This window comes from Egretta garzetta, unplaced genomic scaffold, assembly GCF_000687185.1.
Source record: "Egretta garzetta isolate BGI_Z169 unplaced genomic scaffold, ASM68718v1 scaffold271, whole genome shotgun sequence".
In the NCBI taxonomy this organism is placed as follows: Eukaryota; Metazoa; Chordata; class Aves; order Pelecaniformes; family Ardeidae; genus Egretta; species Egretta garzetta.
In genome coordinates, this window is record NW_009258669.1 from 5,358,871 (window position 1) to 5,386,076 (window position 27,206).

General features: G+C 39.0%; 1 protein-coding gene across 1 annotated transcript in view; it reads left to right on the forward strand.

Moving 5' to 3' along the window:
- Positions 1-27,206, forward strand: part of CAMK4 (calcium/calmodulin dependent protein kinase IV) — a 102,169-nt gene that overhangs the window by 31,130 nt on the left and 43,833 nt on the right. Inside the window, exons 3-5 of the mRNA XM_035888457.1 lie at positions 3,273-3,335; positions 3,988-4,070; positions 18,610-18,682. Of these exons, the coding sequence (XP_035744350.1) occupies positions 3,273-3,335; positions 3,988-4,070; positions 18,610-18,682 (219 nt within the window). The remainder of the gene's footprint in view (positions 1-3,272; positions 3,336-3,987; positions 4,071-18,609; positions 18,683-27,206) is intronic.

A 27,206-nucleotide genomic window follows, 5' to 3' on the forward strand; every position in this document is an offset into this window, starting at 1 on the left:
TTCCACAGAGAGAAAAGTAATCTTTTAAGAAGAAATCAAATTATACTAATGAAATATTTGACCAAAAGCTTATTCTAGTCCATTTAGCATAGATTAAAAGTAAGAAATAAAGGAAGCTTGTAGAAGGATAATCGTTAAAATAATGGAACGGGGAAAGATCTGAAAGTTAACATTTGATTGTTTTTTCTCTTCACAAACAGACCGGTTCTGCTGACCTTATTATTCTTGACTCTGATATACTCACAAAGGTCTCACTGACGCTCCTGTGAGTAATGTTAATTTATGGAAAGCTCAGATAAATTGTTACGTATTGTACTGCACATATAAATTGCATCCAAAGAGGAGGAGACAAAAATAACAGTTCTGCAGCCTCATTTTGGTCAGTTATTACATCTACACAAATCAGAACACTCTGATCTAGCCAAACATACTTAATTTTCTCAAACATTTTTGGTAATAAGATATTTTGGTTAAATTATCTGAGTTTTAAAATTTGTTATTCTAGCAACATACACTACAGAGTGAAATGGCTGACTGTTTTCCTATCACATAATTTCTGTCAGGAATATAAGTAGTTGAATTGCTGGTACTCCTGCCCAAACTAAAAATAGGCCAAGTTTGGCCCTGGTATAAGTCGGTACATTTTGTTGGAAGGAGCTGGAACAAGGTAAGTGTTGATACAGCTCAATCCTTAGTGTAGGGGATAAAACAGGCTGTCTGTAATAAAGCGGCATGACTACATTTGCTGCTGGTTTTACTCTGGAACGATTCATGTCACTTACAGATGCACGCTTCTGTTGTAAAATCTATCCCAATAGCCATTTTCCAGGATGCTTATAAACACGTACCATTCCTAAGGGTTTCTCTGTGGTGTACTTGCCATTGCACCTTAGCATCTTGAATTTTTAGGTATCTTTTCCTCATACCACCACCTGAGGAAGTATTATGAAAGTCTACTGTTTTGTGTCAGGTCAGGAACTGGATCACAGAGGGACTCACCTATGTTTGCAGAGTAAACGTCTGGGAAGGACCTGGAACTGAGTCTCAGTTCACTTTTTCACTTGCCACGTGCAAGGTGAGAGGAGGCCTCTATAGTTTCTCAGTTGTAGCTACTGAGTGCCAAAAAGTAGCATCTTTAGAGTTTGCACAGCCTCTTCCATGCTTGTTGCCGGGCATGCATGGTGTGCAAACATTTTCGAAACTGCAGAAAACAAACTGTATGTTGTTCAGTTTGTAGTGATGCTTTTGGATAAGGTAAATTGCTCCGTCTAAACAGCTCTCCCGGGGAAATGACTGTCCATGCAATACTGTACATTAATTTTTCTGATCCTATCTGAGGTGCAAAGTATATGAGAACAGCCCAGATGTGTATTTCTCTCGAATCATCAAGAGCCTCTTGCTACCCAGAAGTGAGCTTTGGAGCCCCTGGCTGTGCGTTTGCACTCACAAAAGTAACGCAGAGTTGAACAATGGCACTGATGCCAAGGGGATGTTGAAACCGAGTGAGACCACAGGCTGATGCTCACAGCATTTTAGGAAAACTGCACAGGAGACCATTCTTCAAACCTGCTGCTCAGCATTTATGTAGGAGGCAAGAGCAAAGAAAGACTTGCATTTCGAGTAGAAATCAGTAAAGTTTATAAAGCCTACGATGGTCGCAGAGCTTAAAGGGTTCTGTGTTTGATCCCTGACATTCACCTGTGAAGATGCAGTTATTGACCATGTTCATTACCTCCAATTAGATGTTCGGGTAATGGAATATTTCATTCCTCTTTGATTTTTGCTTTCTGCTGCTTCTCACATGCACTGAATCTGTCCAAAGTTGTTTTTTTCTCTCTTTCATTTTGCTTTCTGGCAGAGCCAGTAAAAGAGGTTAAATGTCAATGAGTTTCAAGAAATCCCTAAGGGCTGTAGTTCTCCACTCATTTACACCACTGTCAGAGCACTGTGGCATTGCTAACCTAGAATCATTCCCGATTGCCACAAGGGGAGAATCAGATTCTGCCTATCCTGTAGTTCTGAATGTGACTGATACTTGGATTTTGTTGTTGCTGGAAAAAATAAAATACTGAGAAGTACATCTCTTCTTTCAGGTGATAAAAAAGGGATTGTTTTTTAAGCATGTGTCTTCCTCACTAAGAGTTCAAAGGTAGTTTTATGTCCCTTTTAAAGGTTTATGTGTTATGACTGTTCATCTCCCATAGGATGTAAAAAAACCAAAACCAAAACATGTGTTGATGAAAAGCCTTCATTAAAAAAACTCCCACCTATCCCCCATCCCCAAATGTGTCAACAGTTTGGAAGGAGGTGGTGACTTAACTTGCTGACTCTCATTCATTTCATAACCCCTGAGACGAAGAGTGCTGTAGTATAAACATGTTTACAATTGTCATCAGTGTAGGATTTCTCTAGGGTTTGTGAGAATATGTGCAAACCAGATAGTTTCTTCATAAAGGAATTAATTACCTTAGCAACATAAAAGCATGCATAATTTGCTTACGAGCATTTTCCTTTCTTGCTTGCTTAAGGATTCAAGTTCCGGGAAAGCTGCAGTTGTCTTTCCGGAGTGAAATACTCCCCAGATCTGCATTTCTTGTGAGAAATGACCCATGTCCCCCAACAGGACATAGGTTGTGCCTGGATTGTTAAAAGACTCCAATTTGAGAAGGGAAGGAAAGGGAAGGGCTAATCCCCTCAGAGGTTTAACCAAACGGATAGTCTTTTGCATTAAAAGAGCATTTTGTTAGGTATATCTGAAGCAAGTTGAAGTTAAACCCTACACTCTGTCTGTGGCTGGGGTCGTTTGACCTTTGCATCATGTTTTTGTTCTAAGCATTAAGTCACACTGCTTTGATGCGCACATCCCATGTGCAGAAACCTTTTTCCAGTACAGCTGCTGAACGCTGTGTCAAAAGGAAGCTGTCCTGGCATAAACTGAACCAACATAAGAAGCGGTAGACAAGGGCAGAACCTGAGTAAATAAAGGAATTTTAGCAGCTTTTTCAGATGTCTTTCCTATATTCTACTTCTTTCGTGACTTTGTACATTTGTAATCATTTTGCTAGATGCAGATGTTTTTCTGTTGCAGTATCTGTCTTGTGTTAAAGGAAAATTACGCTTTACAGTATGTTTGACTTGTGTGTCTCGCGTCCACTTACTCTTCCAGGAGATGTAGAAATGCTGTTCATACATATTTTCCTGTGATGCAGCTAGAAGTTTCTATGGTGGATAGAAATAACTATTTCACTTTTCCCCTCCCCACCTTTAACCAGGTAGACAAGAAAATTGTCCGCACAGAAATTGGAGTTCTTCTTCGCCTTTCGCATCCCAACATTGTAAGTTTAGCCTTGTTCTTTCACTCCATGTTTGTTTCTTTGTTTGGTTGGGTTTTTTTTAAATTGTTTCTGTTCCTGAGAGATTACTGTTGTGGTTCACCTATACAGACATGGGAGAGTCCTGGATTAAAGCTTTGGCTTCTCCTCATGAGCATGTTAGCAGCTCTTGTGGAAAACTGTTCAGTTGTACTTACACTTTAAAATAAATCAGTGATGTTCTGAAAAATCTGAGTGAGAAACTATGCAAAAGAATTTCTCTAAATGAAAGGGGAATTTGGTGCTGTCGGTCCTTGGAAGGTGGGAAAAGTCTTACATTCAGTTACTCTGAAATATTAGCAGGCAGGTGTTGACAAGCACTAACTAAAGCAGTTTCTTAATGGTCCTGTGTTACACAGAGGTTGCTGAGGTATGAGGAGTATGAAAATAACAACAAAAAAAGGGAATGCAAAGGAGATAAAGCTAGCAAAAAAAAGGGAGCTAGGAGACAACATGCACAATAACTTGCACAACTGCATGGTAAATGATGCACCAACCTCAGTTGGTACCGTCCTCTGCTTTATTGATTGTGGTCTGTTTCCTGCTGTTGGCCTTGCGATATGCTCAGCAAGAAGGCAAATAAGCAAAATTAATCTTTTTTGTTATCTTTTACTAGATAAAACTGAAGGAGATATTTGAGACCCCTACAGAAATCAGTCTTGTTCTGGAACTGGTCACAGGTGGAGAACTATTTGACAGGTGAGTTACCTGTATGCACCTCACTTGGTACCTTCCATAAGGATGTAACAGTCCAGATTTCTTCTCTGCATATAATACCTGTGTTAGTAATGACTGGAGTTATTCTGTCAGCATATGGTTTATTCACATGAGTAAATATCTGCAGGGATTGGCCTAAAAACATGTTTGGAACTGTGATTATTAGGAGATTTTTTTTTGAAAGGATACGTGAGTTGAAAATGGAAGAAATTGTCAGTAAATTCTGAAGAGCACACCCTACTGACGGAAGTTGCTCAGCAGATGCATAGCATCAGAGTGTGCTAGAGCAGGCAAAAGTCAGGAAAAACTGGCAAAATCACATTGACAGGTGTTCATAAAATATGGTAGGTGGCAATCAGGCTGACAGGAACATAGTGTTAAAAAAATTTGGTAAGCGATAAAAGTTTGGTAAGCAGAGTAACAAGAAAGAAATTATCTTTGATATTCATTGTATTTATAAACCTCTGGTTTTCTTACAAAGGTTCTGCAAAACAACTATTCAGTTCTGAAGGCATTTCTTATAAGGCTCCACATGCTTGTGATGTAGGTGCATATGCATTCTATAGTAGTGTTGGGACAATTTTTTACTGGTAGGGATTTGGTTTTTTAGAGCAAGAGAAGCTACAAAAAGCGTTTGATATTGGCTTGAGTAAATCAATTAATTCACTGGCACTGGTGATTTCCAACTCATGCAAGAACAGGTTATCTGATTTTCCTTCTTCTGTAATTAAAGTTTAGTATTTTAGAGGACTGTTATACAAATACGCATGCAAGACTCAGTCTGAAAGTATCTTTGACTTGAGAAATCAAAAGCATACTTTTTCTTTTTTTGTACTGTGGTCATAGCTACAGCCTTGAGATGAACTATTTCTGAAAAATAACAAAAAACCCAACTCCTCCTGTAACATCTTTAGTTCGACAGAAGCAAGGTGCGACAGAAGAAAGAATACAGTCTCAACACTCAGACAAAGCAATCAGGAGAAATGTGCTGCAAGTTAAACAACCATCGAGCGCCTAGTCCTGAGCTAGAGGGGACCGTGCGCAAGATGCTTTACCTTTCACATAGCCCCTTATATATGCATGTGGCTTCAGACTGGGTGGTTTTCAGGAAGCCTGGGTACTCTACAGGAATCTTTGATGAGAATAGTTTTGCAAAAAACAACAAATATGCCAGTGAAATGGTTAGCTTCTGAGCAGCAACCAGTTGTGTGGTAGAACTGAAGATGGGATCCAGGATGGGCAATTGCATTATTTGATGGAACTAGGATTTAATATTATGACATTTTCAACATTCTGTAATCTGTACTCAGAAGTGATTATGGGATTTGAGCTCTCAGATTGATTTTTCTCAAAAATTGGATGTCTAATCCAGTAGTTTGGCTAAGATGAGCTGTCTGGCATTGCCTGATGAGAAGCAGAGCCATTTAGTCACTTACTAGAATTGCGGTGCCCCCTTGCGATGCTACGAATGAGCGCTAATACTGTGGAGGTCTTCTGAATTCAGCATCCTCCTTTTCTCCATGCACAACAGAAACAGAAACTTGGGCGATACAGTCCTCTCTGATCTGTGGTTTGGAAAAAAAACCCCACCAAACAATGAAATAACAAACATAAAAAGCTATTTTTAGCTGTTAAGCTAGCAACAGGAGTGTTCGCTCTTCAACCTTACACCAAAGATAATTTAATAGAAATATGCAGCCAAGACATTTTGCACTAGTCACGCCAATTAAGCATTGGCTGTCCTTTTCCTCTCTTTCAGATAGGCTGAAGGATTGACACTTGCATTGCACTATACAGTGGCTGCCCTCTGGGTTTTAGTGAGGGTAAATTTAGCTTTCTGCCTCAGGGCAGACTTCCCCTCTCATGCTTAATCTTTTCAATCCATACATCTTTTTTATCGCGCATGAAGGAAATGTCCTGACTCACAGAGAGGCCTTGTGCACTCTTCCCTCCGTGCTTACATGACTCCCCTCACAAGAGAAAGCGAAAGGACCCTGGAAAATTCCCCTGCTGGGCAGTGGGGTTGTGTCAGATGTGAAGGGACAGTTGTGACCCTGTCTTGAGATCCATCTTATTGTTGTCCTCAAGATAAGACCCTGTACAGAGAGCGTGTGGGCAAGCAGCACCCCGACAAGGCCAGGGACCACCCCAAGGGTTTGGAGGACCTGATGTGCTTGGTGCACAGCTACGTGACTTTGTAAGCCACCGTCCATACACAGACAACAAGGCAAGTTCTGTATGCTGGAGGAGTTACTTTTATGCCTCTTTCAAATTAGCTGTCAGCAAATGATACATCTAGCTCTGTTACACAAATGCATCTGCTCTCCTTACTGTAAACATCTTCATTGCTGTTAACTGTTACTGCTAATTCTGGTAATATGCCAGTACTTTCTATGTCAACTATTTTATTGCTCTAGTTTTCTGCCATCCCAGATGTCCATTCTTCTTCTGAATAGTATTTGAACTGCAGATGAATAAGTTCTTCCACATACACATTCCCATTATCACGAAGGTGATTTTATAAATATCAAAGATCTGATTAGTTTTCTAGAATCCTATTAGCATTCTTGTTGTGCTGCTGGTTTCATGCTACTCTAACATAAGAGTTCTGGGTAGTAAAATTACTCATTTCCTTCACTGTATTTAATACTTCTGTCAAATCATCCACTTTATTGCTAAAATAAGCTTTCATTATGACAATTTTTCAGTTGTGTTACCCAAAAGGAGATAAATTCAAACAAAAGTATCAGTTATACATCTGACAATGCAGGTGAAATCAGGTTGGTTTTGGTTGTATTTTTAAAAAGAAATCTGTTTTCCAGACATCATAAATCACATTGGAGGTCATATCCTGACATATAATATTCCATCATCCCAAACACAACAAATAAAACTCTACAGTAAATTGGAGAAGTTTGTGTAAATTACCATTTTTATTGCTAGTTTGCATGATGGTTTTTGCCAACCCAGTAAGTGAGCAGTGACAAAGAGCTTTTGAAGTAAGGCAGAGCAATGGATGAACTGACCAAAAGAAAGGGAAAACTGCCATAGGTCTAAATTAGCTGATATTCTAGTTCTTTCCAGAGGCCGCATCTCCAGCCCAGTGCTGGCACATATGACTTCGACGTTTGCCTGGCCGTCCTCTTTCATTCCTGCCTGTTTAAAACAGACATCCATGGTTGAAGTGCATTTAAACCAGCAGTGTTTTGACAACCCTCTGGCATGGCTGTGAGTGTCCCAGTAGTGGTGTGCCCACCAGCACGTGGCCGCATTTCTCACATGGCACCAAACTGAGGGTGGGCAGGCTGCCATCACACCAGTCCTCAACGGGGCAGGAGCTAGCTGAAAAGCAAAAACCCCAAATCAGCACAAGCTGTTCAAATGCGCGGCAGAGGAATCACTCTAACATTTGAAAAGCCTCTAAAGGACTGCGTTTCTGCTATCGATGTGGATAGGAAATTTCAGGGCTGGGAGCAAAGTGGCAGGCAAAGGTCATTTTTCACCCCTCTCTCACCTCGTCTTCTTATGAAGATCCTTGCAGAGCCATAGTTCAGACCATAGACACATCTCTTTGTGAGGAGTTTGAGTGATGGAAAGATGTAATGAAATTTGGGTTTATTAGGTTTTTAGATGACATCACAATCTGCATACAGAATAAAGTAATAAACCTTACGTGGATACTTTTAAAAGGCAGCTTTATAATCAGAAAGCTTCTCTCCATTTTAGCTCTTCTCCATTTAACAGGAGAAAGCTAGAGGCAGAGTTGATGAAATTAACTGTCTAGGTGCTTTCAGATAGATGTGACTGATTTTGAGCTCAAATAAATGGAATCAGACATTTTAACTTGAACTGAAGATCACAGTGGAAAAAAAAGAGTTTAAATGCAGTGACCATAAGAGAATGTAGAATGAATTGATATCACAAAAATCTGTATAGCTTTCCTGGAAAAAAAATAGATCCATATCATTTATATAGGAAATTGTCAAATTAATTGCTTTTTAACACTTTTTTAATAGTACTCAGTAAACGTTACACTGCTCAAAGATTTCATTAGATAAGTAGCCAGTGGCCTCACTTTTTTGTGTTAATGCCTTTGATTATTACATCTTCAATAACTTTCTTCACAGTTTTTCCCTTTTAGAATAACAATGATTGTTCTTAAGTTTAGTTTAGTTATATTTTTCTGTTGCCTCTTCCTTTTGCTCTCTGTGCCTTCATCTTTCTTTACTTGAATGCAATTTCTTGATACTATTAATTTTGACTTTCTTTTCTATTGCATGGCGTATTTCATCCGATTCTTAGCCACTCTGTTGATCTGGCTTTGCTTCTAACAATTACACTCTTTATTTTTACAGGCAGTAATAGGTCTTGCAGCAGAGTGAAGTCTTTTATGGGCTAACTTTTTTTCAGGTTGGTCTTTCCCATTTAGATCTTATTCATGTCTATTGCCTTTCAGCTGCATCACCAATATATCACTTTTCCAAATATTAATTTCAGCAAAAAACATCAACTCTATTTGAACTTCATTTTACTCAGAATACCTGCAGATTGATTGAAACAGTTTTTGTTAGACTCTTTCTTTTTTCAGCTTCAAATGTTAATGTCGATCCTTGCGTTCTCCTTGTCTATACTCCGGCATCTTGACCACACACTCTTCTGTTTCTTCCTTCATCTTATTGTTAAGTGCACCAAACATTGTCTAAAAATATCACTTATGGCTGACAGTCTCCTCACTCGCTTCCATTTCAGATTTCCTCTGAGATACAGGTTCAAGCTGATACTATCTTCTTTTGTGGAGCATACGTTAACAAAAAATATTAATTACTTGTTCTAAAGAACTTGTCTTTTTAAGAGATGTGGAAATAATAACCTCTTATGGACAAAATTTCCCAAAGCCTTCCCAGGCTTCAGGCACACCTTCTTGTTTCTGCTTACAGAAATTAGAACTGCTAAGGGACATCAAAAAGAGTCGAGGAATTAATCAGTCACTGAAGCGGGGGTCTTTCATATACTAGTTGCAGAGTAGCATCTTTTATTTGTTTTTGAGCTCTGGTTTCATTATGTGGTGGCAGTATGTCTTCTGAGCAGGGGTCAGAGCAGTCCCTTGGACTCTCTAATTTCACATGAGCAAGTTCCAGTCCCCTCACTCATGACTGGCAAAAAAAAATAAAGATGTCTGACTTGACTCCAACAGCTATGCCAAATTCTCTGAAATCAGAAGACAACCCACAAATTAGCTCTGGTAAAAGTGCTCCTTGATGTTATAATAGCTCATTTAGTGTCTCTTGATTTCAGCTGCAGTAATGATAAAACCCAGTAATTTAAGAATAAAGAAGTGTGCGTTAATGCTCATTTGTACCCTTTCCAATACAATTGGTATTTCCTTCCTGTACAGAGTCATAATAATGCTTTTACGCTTTTTTTGTGGTCAGCACCTTATTTTCTGCCACAGGACAGAATTACTCTAAGTCAGTATCTACTGACTTCAATATTCTCTTCAAGATGAGAGATACAAATGTTTTTTTTGTAAATGTTTGTGCATAGGATACTCATTATGGTGTGGTCACTTAGAATTAGGTGGAACACCAGGCAGCAGAGGGAACATACCTGCAGCTTTATAAATGCCTAAATGACTCAAGCTATGATGGTGGTGCAATTATAACACTGGCTGGTTTCCTGCCTCTTTCTAAATGTGAACTTACGTGACATTAAAGCTTGCCTCATTCTTAACTCCGCTGTGGAAGGCTCTTCACTTAAAATGTCTTCTTGCCTTTTGTTGTTATGGCTCAAGATAACTTTGCAGGCATTCTTAGCATGGGTATGTCCTAGCTGGGACCAGGCTGTATGTTGCTAGCCCACTCTGGGAACTGGGCAAGCCTTTTGGGAGTAGGACACATCAGTGCATGTGAAGCTCTTTAGTTTGTTAGACGTTGTTAATACTGAGACTACTTGTGATTGGAGCATCTCTGACATGTGTTCTCGGTTTTCTGCCACAGCCTCACTGCTGTAATATAGACATCCATAGTCTGGGTGCCAGACAGACTAGGAGAGATACACCTGGTAAATTAAATAGGAAGCTGATCGAGCCTTAGCTAATTTCTTCAATTATTAGCAAATTTAGCTTTCATATTTGTTTGAAATGCAGAGAGGTTTTAACAGCTCTCTGCAGGTGACCAGTTGAGGTATATATACCTACAGCCTATATAGCTGTAGCCTACATACATGTACACAGGAAGTTTCTGACTGATCCAAGAGCTAATGATGTGTCTTCTATGCCTTGACTCAACACCTTTCCTCATACTATAAAATCACTTAGGATGTGAGTGCTTTGTACATTTCGTTTCTCATTGCTTTTTCTAAGTATATTATGCCAAGAGTATAAAGGGAAGCCAAAACATTTTAGGAAGAAGTACAGTTATCCTAAGTATTCAGAGCACCAAAATGCTTGATAACTAAGTTGGTGTTCTGATGAAAGCCTGAAAAGCAAATCCTTTTCAGATAATGCGCTTCTCAGTTCAACGTTGAACTGTAGCCACTGGAGTTAAGGAATGTATCACACATCCATGCACTGTAAGCGGTGCCAAGGCCACCAGGGGAGGACTGGGACACGTGAACCTGAAATAATCCTGAACTGAATGATGATAGTGTGAATAGTCTTGCAAATTGGGACATAGAGGGATGTAAGCACTATGTATATTATGCAAGCAGTGCCCAGTTTCAGAATTTGATGGCTGTTTGTTTCACTCATATTGGGAAGCAGGCGATGTGCTGGAGTGAGCTCCAGGGCAATGTGTTTAAAATGCCATGGCAGCTACAGCTGTGCTGGTTTGGCATGGAGGGCTGGAGCAGGCAGGTTGTTCACTTAAGCTCAGGCAGTATCCTTCAACCATCCTTGGGCACCCAGGTTTTTGGGTTTTGTTTCTTAAACATCTCTGTAATCTTCTTATGTAGGCTATTCCAGTGGCTTTCCAGTCTGGTGTTTGGATTCGGCTTCAATATTAGGAAAAACTTTCTGAAAATTCGGCCAAAACCTGTTTGCCTTGTCCCCAGCAGGTAGAGAGAAGGTGATTACTTCCTTCTTTATAGCAAACTTTCACACAATGGAGGACTGCAGAAGACTACGCATTTGCAGTCCCTGCAATCTTTTGTCCCTGGTCACGTTTTCTGTCTCAAGAACTGTCCCGTGAACTTCCTCCATATTCCCACATCTTTCTTATAATATGGTGCCCTTAGCTAGGTAGAGAAATCCAATGGAAATCTCACAGGTTCTTGGCAGGGCAGCTTCATCAGCGCCTTCAGTGATGCTCAGGTTTCCCTTCAGGGGAAGCCCCCTCCCCAGGTCACTGCCGCCTTTTCAAGCTGCCAGTGATCCTTCCCTTTGCCCCCTCCCTCCTGCTCACTGGACAGGAGCCGTGAAATGCTGAAATAATTCAGTTTGTCGCCTTGCCTTACACAGACAGTAACACAAAACGGTTTGTGTGAGAGAGAAGTTTGAGCTGCTAGCTTATGAGCACGGGGGTTTCACAACCTCTAGAAACCGTCTACCAAAATCAAGCTCCTCAAAGATTATTAACCTGTCTTTTTGAAAATGATGGGCACTGAACTGTTCTTACTAATTTCACTGCAGATATGTGGGTGATTGCAATGTTGAAGGTGTGGCCATTTATTTAGTCTTACCCAGGCTTTTAATGTCTAATTCCTGATTTTACTACAAGACTTTTCTAGTTCTGTGGGTGCTATAGAAATGCTGAGTAGGAAGTAGAAAAAAGTTACAAGAGGGGAAAACAAACTCTACTGAGATATAAGAAATAAGCAATCTTTCTCTAAATTCTCCTGCATGCCATGTTTATCAGAAACTGCCTCTTACTTGATAATGGTGGAGGGAAAACAGTTTTCCTGAATGACTGCAGTGCTGCTTTTCATTTCTAAACAAGGTATTGAAGAAAAACATCCAGTTTGTTTGGCTTGGAGTCAGTTCCAAACTCAGTTCTGTCTTTCCCATTATCCTTCTTCAGATCATGGGCAGGCGGTTTGAGTCATTAGTGACAGTGACAGCTAGTCAGCACTGAATTATGAAAATGTTTGTAAAATAAAGGAGAATCAGCAAACTGAATCAGAGCTCCTTTTTTATATATATGTATATTTATTACTCTTCAATGCTGTGATATGGAAATACATATGATTTTAAAGAGAAACTTTACTTTTTAACCAAACAAATGCATCAAAGGAACAAGGAATTGGAATCACCTCAGTACAGGTATGAGCCAGTAGATCTGTGAATCACTCATTGAGAAAGCGTTCCTTGTGGAAACCTTTTTGCTGTTGAATAGAGTGATGTAATTTTTCTCTTCCCGTTTCTGCTAATATTCAGTCTTGCTTTATCTTGTAGAAATCTTTTAATTTCATTTTAATGAAATATAAGAATTTATGTAAGAATTAAGTGAATATGTACAGAAAAAAATCTCCATGACAACCAAGGAATTTTAGGTAAATTAGCATTTATTATATAGAACAAAATATTTTAAAAATTTTAAAAATGGTTAGCACATAGTGGCATTGGAACAGATCTTGTATTTATATAGGCCAGTGTCTTGCCTGAGACATGTACATAATATAACAGGATGCAGCCCACAGGTGAGATGTGGTACAAGAGTTCTGGATAAACACCAGCTAGAGGCAGAATGAAGATCTCTGTAAAAACAGTGATGGCTTTTTCTGATATTGCAATACTTACAAAGAATGATCTAAAAAGCAAATACAGACATAGCATGAAGAAAGAAAGAGAAATAATGTTGGGAACCAATCAAGTAAAAAAAAAAAAGTACTGTTTGGATGGCTAAATTGATTTAGCAAGCCTTTTGCAAGCTACATTATATGTTTCTAGATTCACCTAATACTGAAATGTAACCAGTTCCACAGTGTGGGGGGCAGTATTTGTAGTAACAATATTAAATGATGGCTAAATATTGCAAATTTTAGAGTAACTGTTTAGATTGATTAGCATAAAACTAAGTCCAGTTACCAATTTGAATTAAGGGAAGCAAGAAACAGACTTTACCTACCCAGATTTCAGGCAAGACTGGAGGATGGGTAGGATGGCCCGTGTAGGAGGGAAGCAGGGAAGGAAAGCTAAGAATAGAAGAACTAGTCAATTTAGAGTGTGTGTGGGGGAAAGTTTGTTAAAGTGGGTAAGATTTCAAATTTTCTTGATCACAAGGAGTCATGAGAACAGCTTGCATTTAAAATTTCAGGAATAGTCGTTGCACTGGATTCCCATACCCAAGAAAAACAGAAGAGAAAGAGACTTTGGTTTCAGGCTCAGGGAGCTGGTAAAGTACCCATTTCTCGTACCATTTGGTTCCTCTTTAGTCTTGCTTCTTCCACCCCTGGGCACTCTCAACCACAAGTTTCAGGAGCTGTTACAGTGAAAGGCTTGGAGCGGCTCTGGGGGCTGCGCTGCCCAGGAAGGGCGTACAGCCCTTCCTCACTCTTAGCCGGGAGGTCCCACTGCCGGGGCAGCGGCTGGGGCTGACTGAGAATTCAAGTTATTGGCAGTCTTGCATGAAGAGGTGCGTGCCATCCGTGGCTATCCCAGTCTAGCATCCTCTGGGGCATTGGATGAGCCCACTGCTCGTTCAAAGTGGGTTGCTGGGTGGTTTTGATTCCTTTTTTACCACTGCAGCTGTGCAAACAGCTGTTTCTCTTGCTGTATTTGGAAAGATCTAGCCCTCTGCCTTGTTACTCATTGAAAAATCAAACCCGAAGCCTAGTCCTTTCCTTCTGTGATGAAATATTCACTTGTTTGTTTTTGTAGGAGATTGATTGTTTCCACTTGTTGCCTAACATGCTTGTCATTAATCCCTAGATACGTGTATTCCAGTCAACCGTAAAATTGTATATCAATATAATTTTAATACTGCTCTGAAAATTGATTCTAAAATGACATGTCAGGATTCCCCATCTCTTTTCTCATCGATTTTCAGATCAAGTGAGTTCAGTTTAGCAGGACTGCACTCTTCCTTTTATTTTTTTCCTACCAGTAATAAAGTTTCTGCAGAGCAAGTGTGGCCACTACTTCCCTCCCTTTACTGTGATATCCCGTTGCTTTCCATGACTTTGTACAGATGTGATTAATAATACCAAGTGCTAAGAAGAATGTCCCAAAAGGAGTCAAATCCAGTGTACAGTCTTCCCAGATTATACTGCAGGCTGCAGAATTATGGTGAACACTGGTAAGAATTTATGCTTCTGCTGATGTAGACTCTGATGAAGATGTGCATAATGGAAACATTATAAGCAACATAGAGAACGTTGCATTTCTGTGGTAGAGCGGCACAGTGGATGTCCAGAGGCTACACCAAAAACTGCCTACAAAACTAAAGGATTTGTACTGCCAGAAAACTTGCAGTGCTCAGAAGGAACGGAAATGCTAGAAAGGCTGGATGGAAGCTGGCAAGCATTACTGCAAATTATTAAACACTTGAATGCATGCATGTGCTTGACAATCATATGGAAGCTGCCAAATTTCAACTGCCTGCTGTGTATAAGAGAGCACTGATCACAAGAAATGCAGTATACCATTTCCACAGGCTTGCTGGGTGGTGTGATGCTAAGGGTGGTTTTGCTCAGTACTCAATTTTTCATAGCTCCGTTGCCTGACAGCCCAAAGCTTTTCCACCTCTGAGCTTCAGCAGCAGCTGAGAGGACGTTATCGTGGCTTTGGTGGGGCGGCCATGGGCTCTGGGTCAGGGGGTGCAGTGGGGTGGGTTCTGCCAGGTGACTGGACCCTGCAGGCAGGCAGGGGTGCGCCTCAGCACCAGGGGGGAGTGGGGCTGTTCCCAAGGGGCATCTCCATCTCCGGAGGGAGTGGGAAGAAGTGAGGAGGGGCCTTTGAGAAACACTTCCCTGCTTCTCTTTGTAGAAACAGGTGGATATGTCTCAAATACATTCACACAAGCATGAAAAAGTGATTCTACACAAATGCAATTATAATATGAATCGTTTATTTAATCAACATTGCATTTTTGGTTGCTCTAGAATGTTATCTTCGATTTGAAGCACTGTCTTGAATTTCCTGGGTGTTTGCAACACCAAATTCAGCGGTTTTCCAAGCTTTTTTTTTTTTCCACTTTGACTTTAAGCATTTCTGTATCCCTTGTTCTGGATTCCCTTCTGTCTTCGTCCCAGATTTTCTCTCCAGCACTCTTTTGGCCTACCTGGATCTCTCATTTGCATATCAAAGAGAGTATTTAATTAGTTCCTTATTGCTACTGTTCCTGTCTTTCTGTCCTCTCAACAAAGGTTTAATCTTTCTTCATCCATACTTTTCTTGAAGATCATTCTGTAAACTAGGTATAAATAATTGGGTTTGCTTCCATAATAAAAAAATAAGACATTTCTGCAGGTTTCCTTCCCATTGTGGAAAAAAGGGCAATGAGTCATTGTTAATCTGTTAAGATGAAATTGAAAAACCCTTGTAAAGAAGCTTCATTGGTCTCAGGTAGGAGTTTTGTTACAATAAAGCAATCTGGCACACCTACCATTTGTCTTATGTAAACTATCGCAGGGAGGACGCAAAAAATAGATATGCAAATGATCCCCCAGCATTATTACAGGACCTAAACTACACAATAATCTTCTTTCAGTAGTCTTCCTTACTGCCTAATAGCCAGGTTTTAGTTTTAAAGTAGTGTGCCCTGAGAAATAAATTTTCATCTTTAGCAAGAAGTTTTTTTTTCATTTATTGCTGTTACAGAAGATTAGGTTTTCAACTTGCTAGATTATTATTAATTAATAATTAGGTTTGCATTCTCATAGAGTCTGGATTCTAGACTTCTGAAGAACTAGAAAGTTAACTGGATGTGACGCAAGCTGAAATTAGCTTGCCCGTGCATGTTATTCACCTGTAACATCAGCTGATGAGTCATGTGCACTGTACAATAATTCTACAGTTGTTTTTTTTATTGCTCCCCTGAAATACAGGCCCACATTTTATTACATTTATTTACTGTAAAGTATAAATTCACAATAGCTTCATCTTCCATGTCTGTGTGCTTCTTCTGTGTTTAATGTAAACAATGAGAGCGATATCCTATCCATACCAACGTATAGTTGTCTAAGTGAAGGTGGGCTGTGTCTTCTACATGCTGTGATCGTGAGGGCAGTCTTGAGCTTCTCCTTGATCACTCTTGTTTCCAAGGGGTCAAGTAATTGGTGGTTTTCTTTCCTGCATTGGTTGGGCATTGACAGGAAGCTAAGAACCTCATCTTTTCTTTGATTATGTTGAGCGGAGGAAAATACAAAGAAGTTGGCTGTATTTAAGAGATGTCTTTTTTTCTTTTTCCACCCAGGTTTATCTGTTTGAAAAATAAAGGATACCCCAAATGCCGGGTTACCATACTGTAAAATTAGAAATTTGTTGGGTGAAGGGAGAAATGTAAATTGAATTGTAACTGTGTTGCTGTGTATTTCTCTGATCTGAGTCACGTATGTGAAATCATGAAAGAAAGAAATCATGGTGAAATAGAACTTCTGCTTGGGAGGGATTGCTTGCTGTTACCAGCGCCAGATGAATAGACTTAGTTATCTGCGAATACAATGAATGCTGAGGTAAAGTAATTGCAGCTGGTTAGGAATATCCCTTTAGGGAATATTTTCTGCAGTGCCACGCTTGTTACATCTGTCTCTGGTGGATTATCATCTTTGTATTGTTTCTTAGTGCACTTAATCTTCTAATGAGTATGTAGTAATGCTTTGCATATGTACATTACTCAACACCTTTCCTGTCAGCTTTCGTAAAGCTGTAAGGAGTTGCGTTGAAGGCAGCTCAACGAGTCTGGTATTTTGGAGAATGATAAAAAGATAGAGGAAAACAGGGGAAGTGGGGAGAAAGGAGTATACCCTTCTTGTCACAAGCAGAGTCTGTTTCTGGACCCTGAGCCAGAAGGTCTTTCCAGTGACTTTTGACTTCAGACATCGTAGGCTTCTTGCTCTTCTGCTTCATCGTGATTTTAGGTCACTGTTTTGTAAAACTGGCTTGTATGCTTGCAGGAGATCATTTTATAAAATGTGTAATAGGCACCACAGGTTCTGTTTCTAGACAACATCTGTCTATGTTTTCTTGGGCTTTGAAAAATGAATACAGTAAAAAATCAAAAACTTCAGGTCAAAGATCTGACCTTTAAGGTGACTCTCTAAGGGAGAATCATTGTAGTTCACAAATACTGTATGTAGTTAGATACAGCAGTAAAAAGACCGCTGGGTTTCTTAAAGGGAGCATTAGTACGTGTTAATGATAGATCCTTCTTTTATTAATTTCTCATATGCCATTGTGCAAATCTGTATCTTCTGCTGACTGTTTAACTGAACTGTGCATTTATATAATCACAGAATCATAGAATCGTTTATGTTGGAAAAGACCTTTAAGATAATTTCATTCTGTAATGGCAGTTCTCAGAGAACATGCGATGCAAATCTCGAGTCAGCCCCCAGGCCCTGTGCCACTGCTGGTGTCCTAAAAGAGTTGTAGTATCACAACTGGGCTTTTTTTTTTTTTCTGGGCCAACCCAGAAATTTGCATTAACCCTTGCTGCCATTTCTATGCAGGATAGCATAAAGCATGTTGAAATACACCACTTCAGAACATTATCTTAACACAGAAAAATGTTTTCTTTCCTAATGTTTTTATCATGGTAAGGTTCCAGGGAGATTACGTTATTAAAGAAGGAAGTTGCGTATTTGTTTGTTTTTACAAGATTGAACTGATGTAAAAGCAAAGGGAGAAAGAAAACTGGATTTTCAGGATCTTCAGAACTCATAAATACTGCTGGACTCACCATAAGCTGCACATGGTCAGCACATTTACAAAATGAAGTTATTATGTGTCATCTATACAAAATAAACATAACATGCCATCTATTTACATTAAGAAGAAAAAACTAAGGTAGTTCTAGTTTTAATGAGACCGTGTTTCTTTGACCACTGATCCCCCAATTTTCTACTGATGGGTGAAAAAAAAAGACAATTGTTCAGCCCATTATACTTCAGGGATAAATAAAAGCTATTAAATGTTTACACCAACCCTTTCTCTTGAATAATTCAGATCTGTGTGGGCATAGGACAGACAGTGCTTTTGTTTAATAACTAACTAAATAAATAAGAAGGGGGGAAGCTTAAGTTAAATACAAAAGTGAAAAAGTGAACAGAAGTTCCTAAAGGATACCTAGTTTTATCTGAGAGTAATCCAGATTCACTAAATTTTAGAAAATTCAAAAACCTTTCAACTGAATGTGTATATATTACGAGCTTCTTGCTTAGCTGGTGTTTTATCTCAGTTTTTCACTCCACTGGGAGTCAAAGGTAACCTAAATTGCAAAAGGGTTGTTTCCTACTCTTTAGGGGGCACTCCAGAGTCCTGGTCATAATGAAATTTGGTAGTTTTCTAGTTCGTTTTTCAAAAAGAAGCTTTTACTTTAATACATAATCCTGAACACAATTTTCCCGTGTTGTTTTTTTTCTGTAGGATTGTGGAAAAGGGTTACTACAGTGAACGAGATGCTGCTGATGCTGTTAAACAAATCCTGGAGGCGGTCGCTGTGAGTATTGTCTGGCATCACATGCTCAGCACCTAATCCTTCACCTACAATGGCTCAATAAATACTTATGTGTGAAAGCAGCAGAGTTCACTGGAGAGAGTCCACACAAGTTCCCTTGTATAATTAATTTTGTATTGATTTTTTTTTTTGAGGTAATGGCACTTCGAAGGGCAAGAAGTGACTTTGGTTGGCAGTCAGCACTAGATTTAATGCTCTAAGTCATCTGTTACAGTGGAGTGTGTGCTCTGTCCAATCTCAAAAACCTGTGGAGTTCAACACTGATTGTTTTAGCCCTAAAAGTAATTTGAAGTCACTGGCACTTGTGTAGTCTCTCATTCAGCTTTTGCAGAGTATGTCATGGTAATTTATTTGGAACCTTAAACAAAAGAGAAGACATTACTTTTCCTCTCGTCTTAAAAGGATAATAGATTGGCCAAACATGTTAGCTGGTGGATAGTATTGCAAGAATTTGAGTCAGAGACTCCTGCAGAATGTTGCCATGAAAATAGTTGTACTTCATTTGCAGTTGTTGCCTGAAGGTGACCCAGCACAGCTTTTGCCACTATGCAAGAGCATTTATTCAAACAAGGCTCATTGCAAGGAAGTGTGGACTACTGTGAAAGCGGATAATGTAGGTTACAACATACCTAACAAAAAATCAATTCTCACTGCTCTTCAGATTGCATGTACATACACAGAATGACAGTAATACTGAGAGAGATCACAATAAATTTTGGTGCCAGTAGTTTGTGCAGTTCCTAATATACTGTCTTCCTCTGTATTTTGTGTGGTTTTCAAATATCTGATTTTTTGTACAACTATTTCACATTTTATTGCTTAGAGAAAGGTATAAAGATTTTTGAGACAAAAAGATGAAGGCTTCTAGTGGGTACATACCATATCCATACTTCTCAGTCATTTGTAGCTCTTCCATCTGATTTCACACCAGATGTTCACCAAACCAGCAATCAGATGCTGGGAAAGTAATTAAGAAATTAATTTGTCAAAAGTCTAGTCTATATGCTAGAACTGCTAGCACCCAGTGCAGAAGAGAGGGGACATGTTAGACAAGAAAAAACAGTCTAGTTGGGACACTCGGAGCATTTCAGACAAATAGTAATATAGAGGCAATTTCACTTTGTGAAACTAAGATATTAGCAAGGCCTATGGATAGATAGATGCTGAAGACTTTACCTTCTTCTGTGCCTGGCAGCCTGACTTCAGAGTCAGTAGGAGATATTTTGAATTTTTTCCAGTGGCACTGTTTGGTTGTCTGCAGCAGATGTTCGGGGTGAAGCAGCCAGGTAGCAGAAAGACCGCAAAGATCTTGGAGCAAACGCAAGTGCTCAGAGGTGCACAAATAGTGCAGATGGGACATGACTGACTTTGGGTATATTTCCACACTGTCAGAATGTTCAAACAAAAAACAACTGTTGATCACATGGAGAAAAGAGAGGTCAGCCTGAAGGCCTCTTTTGAAGGATAGTAGTGGTGAGGCAGGATCTGTACAGATCATCCACGGAGATGCAGTGTTGGATGAGCTGTCCTCAGGATAGGACTGGTGGTGATGAGTGACCCCTAAGGAAGGTACCTAGAGGCAATGTGGTTACAGCAGTAGTGCAATTATTCAGAAGGAACGGGCCATGTTGGGCGTATGTACCTGGAATGGTAACAAAATACCCCACTGTGAAAACCTCCTACAAATCATGGTTTGGGTATTATTTGTAAGCCTGTTCACACTAAATAAGATGTGAGAACTGGTGTTTATTGCAGTAACCAGACATACTGCAAGACCATTGTGTTCACTTCATGCTACTTTCTGAATGATCTGGTGCTTACTGAGTCACTCTCATCCAAAGTAATTTAAATAATATATTTAAGTTTAGCGCACAGCATAATGCATTTGTATAAACTTCTTAAAGTTGGGTCAGATTATTATTTTATGACCAATTTTTTCTTCCAGTGGAAGTGCCCTAGTTAAGATGGTTCTACATTATTTATCATTCTTTTGTGAAAATGATGATTAAGTTTTGCTGAAAGATGTTTTAGAAGGTGTTTTAAAAGCCAGGAACCAGATGATGATCTTCAGCTTCTATGAATTATAATAGCTTGTTGAAATCAATGGAACACTGATGTACAAAAGCTAAAAAGCTAACCTTTTTATGAGCATGGAATAATTTGTATTTTTATAGATCCTTGTACTAGATCCCTAGATAGGATGGACTGTATTGACTTGCTTTTGTAGCTGACACCTAACATCTAAGCCAAAGCTGGAAAGCTGTGGAAGTGGCAGTTCCCAACTTGGGATCTTTGCAGCCCAGATGGAATACTGTGGTAGGTTGGGGCTGTAAACTTGACAGAATGGCATCTGTGAGCAGAACTTGAAAGTACAGTTGCAGCAGAGTTCCCAGAATAAAAGGAAACATATCCACAGGTCATTCTTAAACCCACATAATTGTACAATCATCTCAATAGACCATGCCAATGAATACACTCCCGGCATCAAGTGGGCATTTTGACCTCTGCAATTTTTCGAAATTGCTCTTAGCAAAAGAAGCATTCAGCCTTCCCTTTGCTGAATTCTCTTCAACTAGTCTATATACTTGTTTTATAAATCCCTTGTTAAGGGCTGTTACTGTAGTAATGGATCTGTCCTCACAGTGGGTCATTGACATAAGGAGGTATTGTGTCGTCATTTAACAAAGGCTTTTTTGAGACACTTCTAAAGGATCTAGTCAGAAGTGTAAAGTGGGATTTTAGAAGCACCTAAACATTTTTTTTGTTCAATTCCTTTTGAAAATGTTAAACCAAATGGACTAATACTCTTTAATAATAAAAATGATAAAAAAGAATCCCTTAAAGCTTCTAGGTATATCTGTTTCTCGTAATATGTGAGTACCTGTAAGCCTAGCTCTAACTGGCTTACCAAGAATTAAGCAAGCAGTCAGAGTAGTACACAGAAAATGGATCTTAATCTTCCAGGTCACAAACCAGCATAAATATATCGGATATCTCTCCTCCCAAGGACAGAGAAAATAACAAAACTAGTATTATTTTGAAGACCACCACAACCATTTCGTCCATTTCCGTGATTTTCTTTCTACTGGTTACATCTGATCTGGTGTTCCCAGTCCATGATTGTATTTGCCCTTAGTGGGAACAAATTACCTTTTCTTCTCTCTTCCGTACCTTCGCCTTTTCCATTATTCTTCCGTTGTTCTTCAGGCTGGGAGATAGCTTCATTCAGAAGACAAAAAGCTTGTACAAAACCAGGGCAAACCAGTGTTAATCTCATTAGCTCTTTTGCTAGAACAGGCAGGGAGGTTTTGTTGCTACCCAACATCTCAGAACAGGGTGAATTTCATTCCTGAGAAAGATTGCACTTGAGGGCAGTCTCTCTTGGCACAACATTGTCCTTCTCTCCTTCTCAGAGGATCAGCTGTATACAGTGTGGCTTTCTTGCATGTTTATTCTGGTAGCAGTTTTTCTGTATTGTGTAGTTAATTAATTTTCGCACAGAGGTGTCCTGAGGCCAGATCTTCACTGCCTGACTTGCAGAGTGAGTTATTGGTGTTACGAATTTCAAATCACCCTTGAAATATTGGTCAGAAAAAGACACACACTTTTTTGTAAGAGATACCTACTTTTTAGCTGGCCAAACTTAAGAAAATTACACTGGTTTTTTTTTTAAGTGTACTTTCAAAATCTTATATTTGTCACTAAAAATAAACAAGGTTCCTTCCTGTCTACTCTGCATTAGTGTCGAAGTAATAGGTTTCTGCTTAAGAGTTAAATTACCCTTTTTGTTATATTTAAATTTGAAATTATTTTTAACAGTTTACTTTTTATAATTAGTTTGGTTGCTAGCATACCTTCTATATGTAGTTTTGAACTCATCCAGCAGTCTCTAAGTTAATTTCTCATCACATTTTTTAATAGGTTGTTTTCTTATGACTGGCCATTACCTTGTCTAGATAGGAACATTTTCCTGAAGCTATTATGTCAGACTCCCCCCATTTTCGTTTCTATTTTTTATTTCAATTTTCTACCACTTCAAGCTTCATTGTATGCCTGCGCTTCTATTCAGTTCCTTGTCAGCTTAAATGCACAGGGAGCGTGCTGAATTCTCAGCTGTGATTGCAAAGACTGAGGGAACTTAGCCACTTGGAGGTTTGAGAGGGAAAATCTAGATTAAAGGTTCTATTCAGTTCAGTGAACTTTGATCTATCCAATAATGAGCTATATGATAGTAGGTAAGAACCCTCCACGATTGTGCAGCTTGCTAGTATATCTTTACAGCCGCTGAGGCACTGGTGTGTCTAACAGTTAGAGCTTAAACCAAATGAGGTGATCAGACTTTTAAAGACTAGCTGAGATTCAAGACAATTTATTAAAATATTTGCGGGTTTTAGCATTCAAAGAAAAGTGATCTTCAAATAAAGATTAAGAAAAAGTTTCTTTTTTTTCTGTACAATCATTGAGTTCGTACTTGCTGGAGATAGAGGCGACCAATGGATTTTAGTTTTAGCCACCACCAAGGTGAACTTAACCAAGGTATAAATGTCACAGAACTCTGAAATCTTGAACAAGGCAAATGTGTTATATTATGCATATATACTTAGCTAGGCCTAAAAACGCACACTGTTAAGAATAAGTCTATTGACACAAATGGGGAAGAAACCTGGGGCTCAATTCTGTAGAGAATGAAGTTAAATTCCACAAAAGAAAATGACAGGGATGCCTAGGTATTACAACACAGGATAAAGACCTGAGTAAAATAGTAAAAAAAAAAAAAAAAAAAAAAAAAAAAAAAAAAAAAAAAAAAAAAAAAAAAAAAAAAAATTGGGAATACTGTATGTAAGAGAAGGAATCTTATGCATGATTGTAGATACTGAAAAACATTGACTTCCTCTCTTTAGAAGATTTTGCAAAAGATTTCCATTTTAATAGAGGAGGCATTTGGACCTTCAGATCTCTCCTCATTCCCCGATGAAACCTAGGTGTTTTCCATTCTCCCTCTGTCAGTAGGGAGTGGCTTCCTGAGTCTGTTCCTGGCATAAGTGTTGTTCAGGGTATGGTTAGGAAACAGCAGTTGTTTTCGTCTAATGCCACCAAAACTGAGGAGTCTGCTTTTCCGGCGGGGAAGGAAAATGTAAAATTCTGTCATATTTTCAGAATGTTTGCTCAAAAGTTCTCAGGAAGAGGGCTGGGAGACAAAAATTTTCAAACTTCCCTGCACCACATGAAAAGGAGAAGAACCTGTTCCAAGTGGAGTTGTCCTCCTTTGGTGTCCTGTCACCTTGAAGAGTAAGACAAAACCAAACCAAAAGAAAACACCCTTCTTCCCCTTTGCGACTGGGCAATATTTTCTCTTGGCTTGTTGAGAAGGATAAAGGGGAAAACGGACTCTTCTGTGTGACCAGCTATGTACTCAGCCTGGCTTGCAGGGATGGTTTGTGGTAGCTGTAGTGTAGACACTGCCGTGTGCTCTTCATCCTAGAAGGAAGAGTAATTTCACAACACTGTTGGCTCCTGTCCTGTCCTGTTCAAGAAAAACAGCGGGGGAAAGGCTTTTTGAAGTAGCATTCAAAGGTTAGGACTTATGCTTGCTTTACAGTGTTCAGTAGTGAAGTGTTGAAAAACGTGGTGGCTTTTAATTTTGGAAATTAACAAGTGTTGTGTAAACACCCATGTGCATTCAGACTTGAGCTGTTTTCAGTTTTGTGGTAGGGATGTCACTTGTGAAGAAAAAGGACAGATGGGTCCAGCAACTCATGATAGGTCCCATCATGCTTTTTTCAGAAATGTCTTCTGAGGTGTAATCCATTGGCCTTCTATGGTCTTGTTTTGGAAATCTGCATGGGGACATGTGGAGAGTTTTCTGTGTAGCTTTCTATATTTTTGTAAGTATTTGGTCCTTCTTGTGAGCTTGTCCTTAGGCTAATGCAACTACATAGGACCCGGTGAGTCAGTGGGTTTAATGTAACCTAAATTCAAAAATTCCCATGCATTTAGTGAGTCTTTTGGGATTCATTCTATTTCAAGGGTTTTAGGGGCAAATGAATTTATACTGAAGACACCTGTAGCAAGCTAAGATAAAATTCAAAATAATGTATATTCAAGTTCTGCTGTGTTTCTGAAAAACTTTTTTTAAAAAGCTAATTTTTTATTGATGTTGAGAGAGCTCAATTTTCAGAAAACATTAATGAATGGTAAGACATTGACACAGGTAAGACATTGACACAACTGGACATACACGGAGTTTGTAGCTGTTGGCTAAATGTAATTAATTTTACTCAAATGTGAAAGTGACATTGACCGGAGAATTACAAAAACAAATTGTGGAGTATTCCTACAGGTCCAAACTGATCAATAGTAACTGAGAATAGTGGAGCCATCCCTATAAAGAAATGCAGCAAGATCTCTAGTACCAGTTAAAAATTCTGGTCATTCCAGAAATGTGGCCTGAAGAAGCAAGGCATCCAACATTTTCCAAGTTCCCTCCTTTTATTGACATCTTTTACTGGGACTTTGCACTTTATCTACAGGTAAAAAGAGTCCCCTTCTTAATATTCAGTCACTGACACAGAAGTATAGGAGAGTACTGAATTTTTAATTGTAAGAATTAGGTTAGATGCCAAATATTTTGAAAGTATTTAGCTCAAGAGTTGCCACCTGAACATTAACTGCAGCAGTGTTTGTGCACGCACTCATTCGTCATGTTTCATTACTTCCTGTGGCTAGTATCTTCAGGTTTGATCACTCCTGGCAGCATACTTAAAGAACTGGGGGTTTGTAAAATATTGTCTTAGTTTACAAATTGCTAATGTCAAAAATTTCATGCTAAGGACATCTGCATGGCTTGTGGCAGTAGGCCTTGCACAAATTGTGCATATGAAGCTCTGCAGCGTTGTGCAGAAATCAGATATATGTTTTTATCCATTTCCAGTTAACCGCCTACCTGGAATTATGTTGAAGTGGATAAGAGATTTGCATATGTACATGATATACAAGCATGCCATACATAAATCTAAGAGCAATCTGAAAATTATACTGAGAACATCTTCTTCTTATTCAGATAAATTTACTAAAATAGATGTAAAGCTCTAGTTAGAAATTGGGCTTGTCATCTATTAAGCATTGAAATCGTTACTATTATTTGATATTTTCTTTTGCTTAATTGAAAAATATTTTGTTTTCTGAAAATAAAAATTAGTATAGGGCTTAAAACTTTGTACGTCCCTCTGACCTAGGAAATGATAATAACCTTCACTTCACCTAAGCAGTTTCCCTCTACTCAAGGACATAACTGCATAGTTGCATAGTTATATTCCCTAGGCAAAATATGTGAAAATTGATGTCATGCATGTTATTTGGTGAGTCATGATTATTCTGAAGGCTGTTGGAAGCAGAGCGGAAGGAGAGCAGGCAGGTTCCATATCAGCCCTGCTGGCCAGTTTTGCAGCCCATGCATCTGCCTCTGCTTCTCATCGAGGCTGTGCCCAACAGTGGTTTCTCTGATGGACTGCCTGCCTTTTCTCTGTCACATGCGGCATGCCAAATTTCCTCTCTCCCCTGCATCTACACATGTCAGCATATGATAAGTTTCCAACTATCTCATCCAGTTAGGAAAGCAACACAACAGAATGGCTTTATTTCATATTGCATCTTCTTTAGCTTCAAAACAGCTTACCTAGTGCACACAAGTCGCTTTTTACTTGACTGTAGATCAAACAGATGTCCTGAAGATTGTATTCTAACATGTAAGCCTCCATAATGGCAGTTTTATCTACTTCTATTAAGGTAATTTTGTGGATGTGACAAAATCGTATATACTTACTGTATTATACCCAATGTGACAGTATTCATCATAGATTACTATGTATACAACAGCTGTACTTCATGAGTTACAAAGAAATGCCTGCCTGAAGATGGATATGTAAGTGAAGTGACTTTCAAAAAGTCTCAAAGCAACATTTCTTTGTTATGCAAATTAATACAAGAAATGTCACAGCAGTTACACTGGTTGTACTAACCAATTTAACAAGGTTTGGATAGCTGACAGGTATTCTGAGCTCCCTGTGAAGTCTTGTCCTGAAGGGAGGTATGAGACACTGACTATTATAGGGAAAGCTTACTGCAAAGGGCTTTACAGTGCACTTGAAGTCACAGTAAGGGAAGAGAAAGGATACAATTATAATTTTACTATTTATAAACATTCATACTTATAAAATTATAATTATATTTGTGTAGGCAAATCACAGCACAAGAAAAAATATGGAGATTGGTCTCCATAATGAGAAGTGTATACTGTATGATGTGATCTTGCTTGTAGCCTCTTGAAATAGCATAAACACCCACTTCAATAGTGATTGTAGAATAAAGAGGTTCTAAACAGTATATCTAAAAAGGACTTCCATAAAAAATCATGCTTCGTATGCATAACAAGCCCAATATGTGAAGGCAGGGTGTCAGACAGAGAGGAGGAACGGAACAAGGGGGGGAGTCTTTTTGTTGGCTTGCA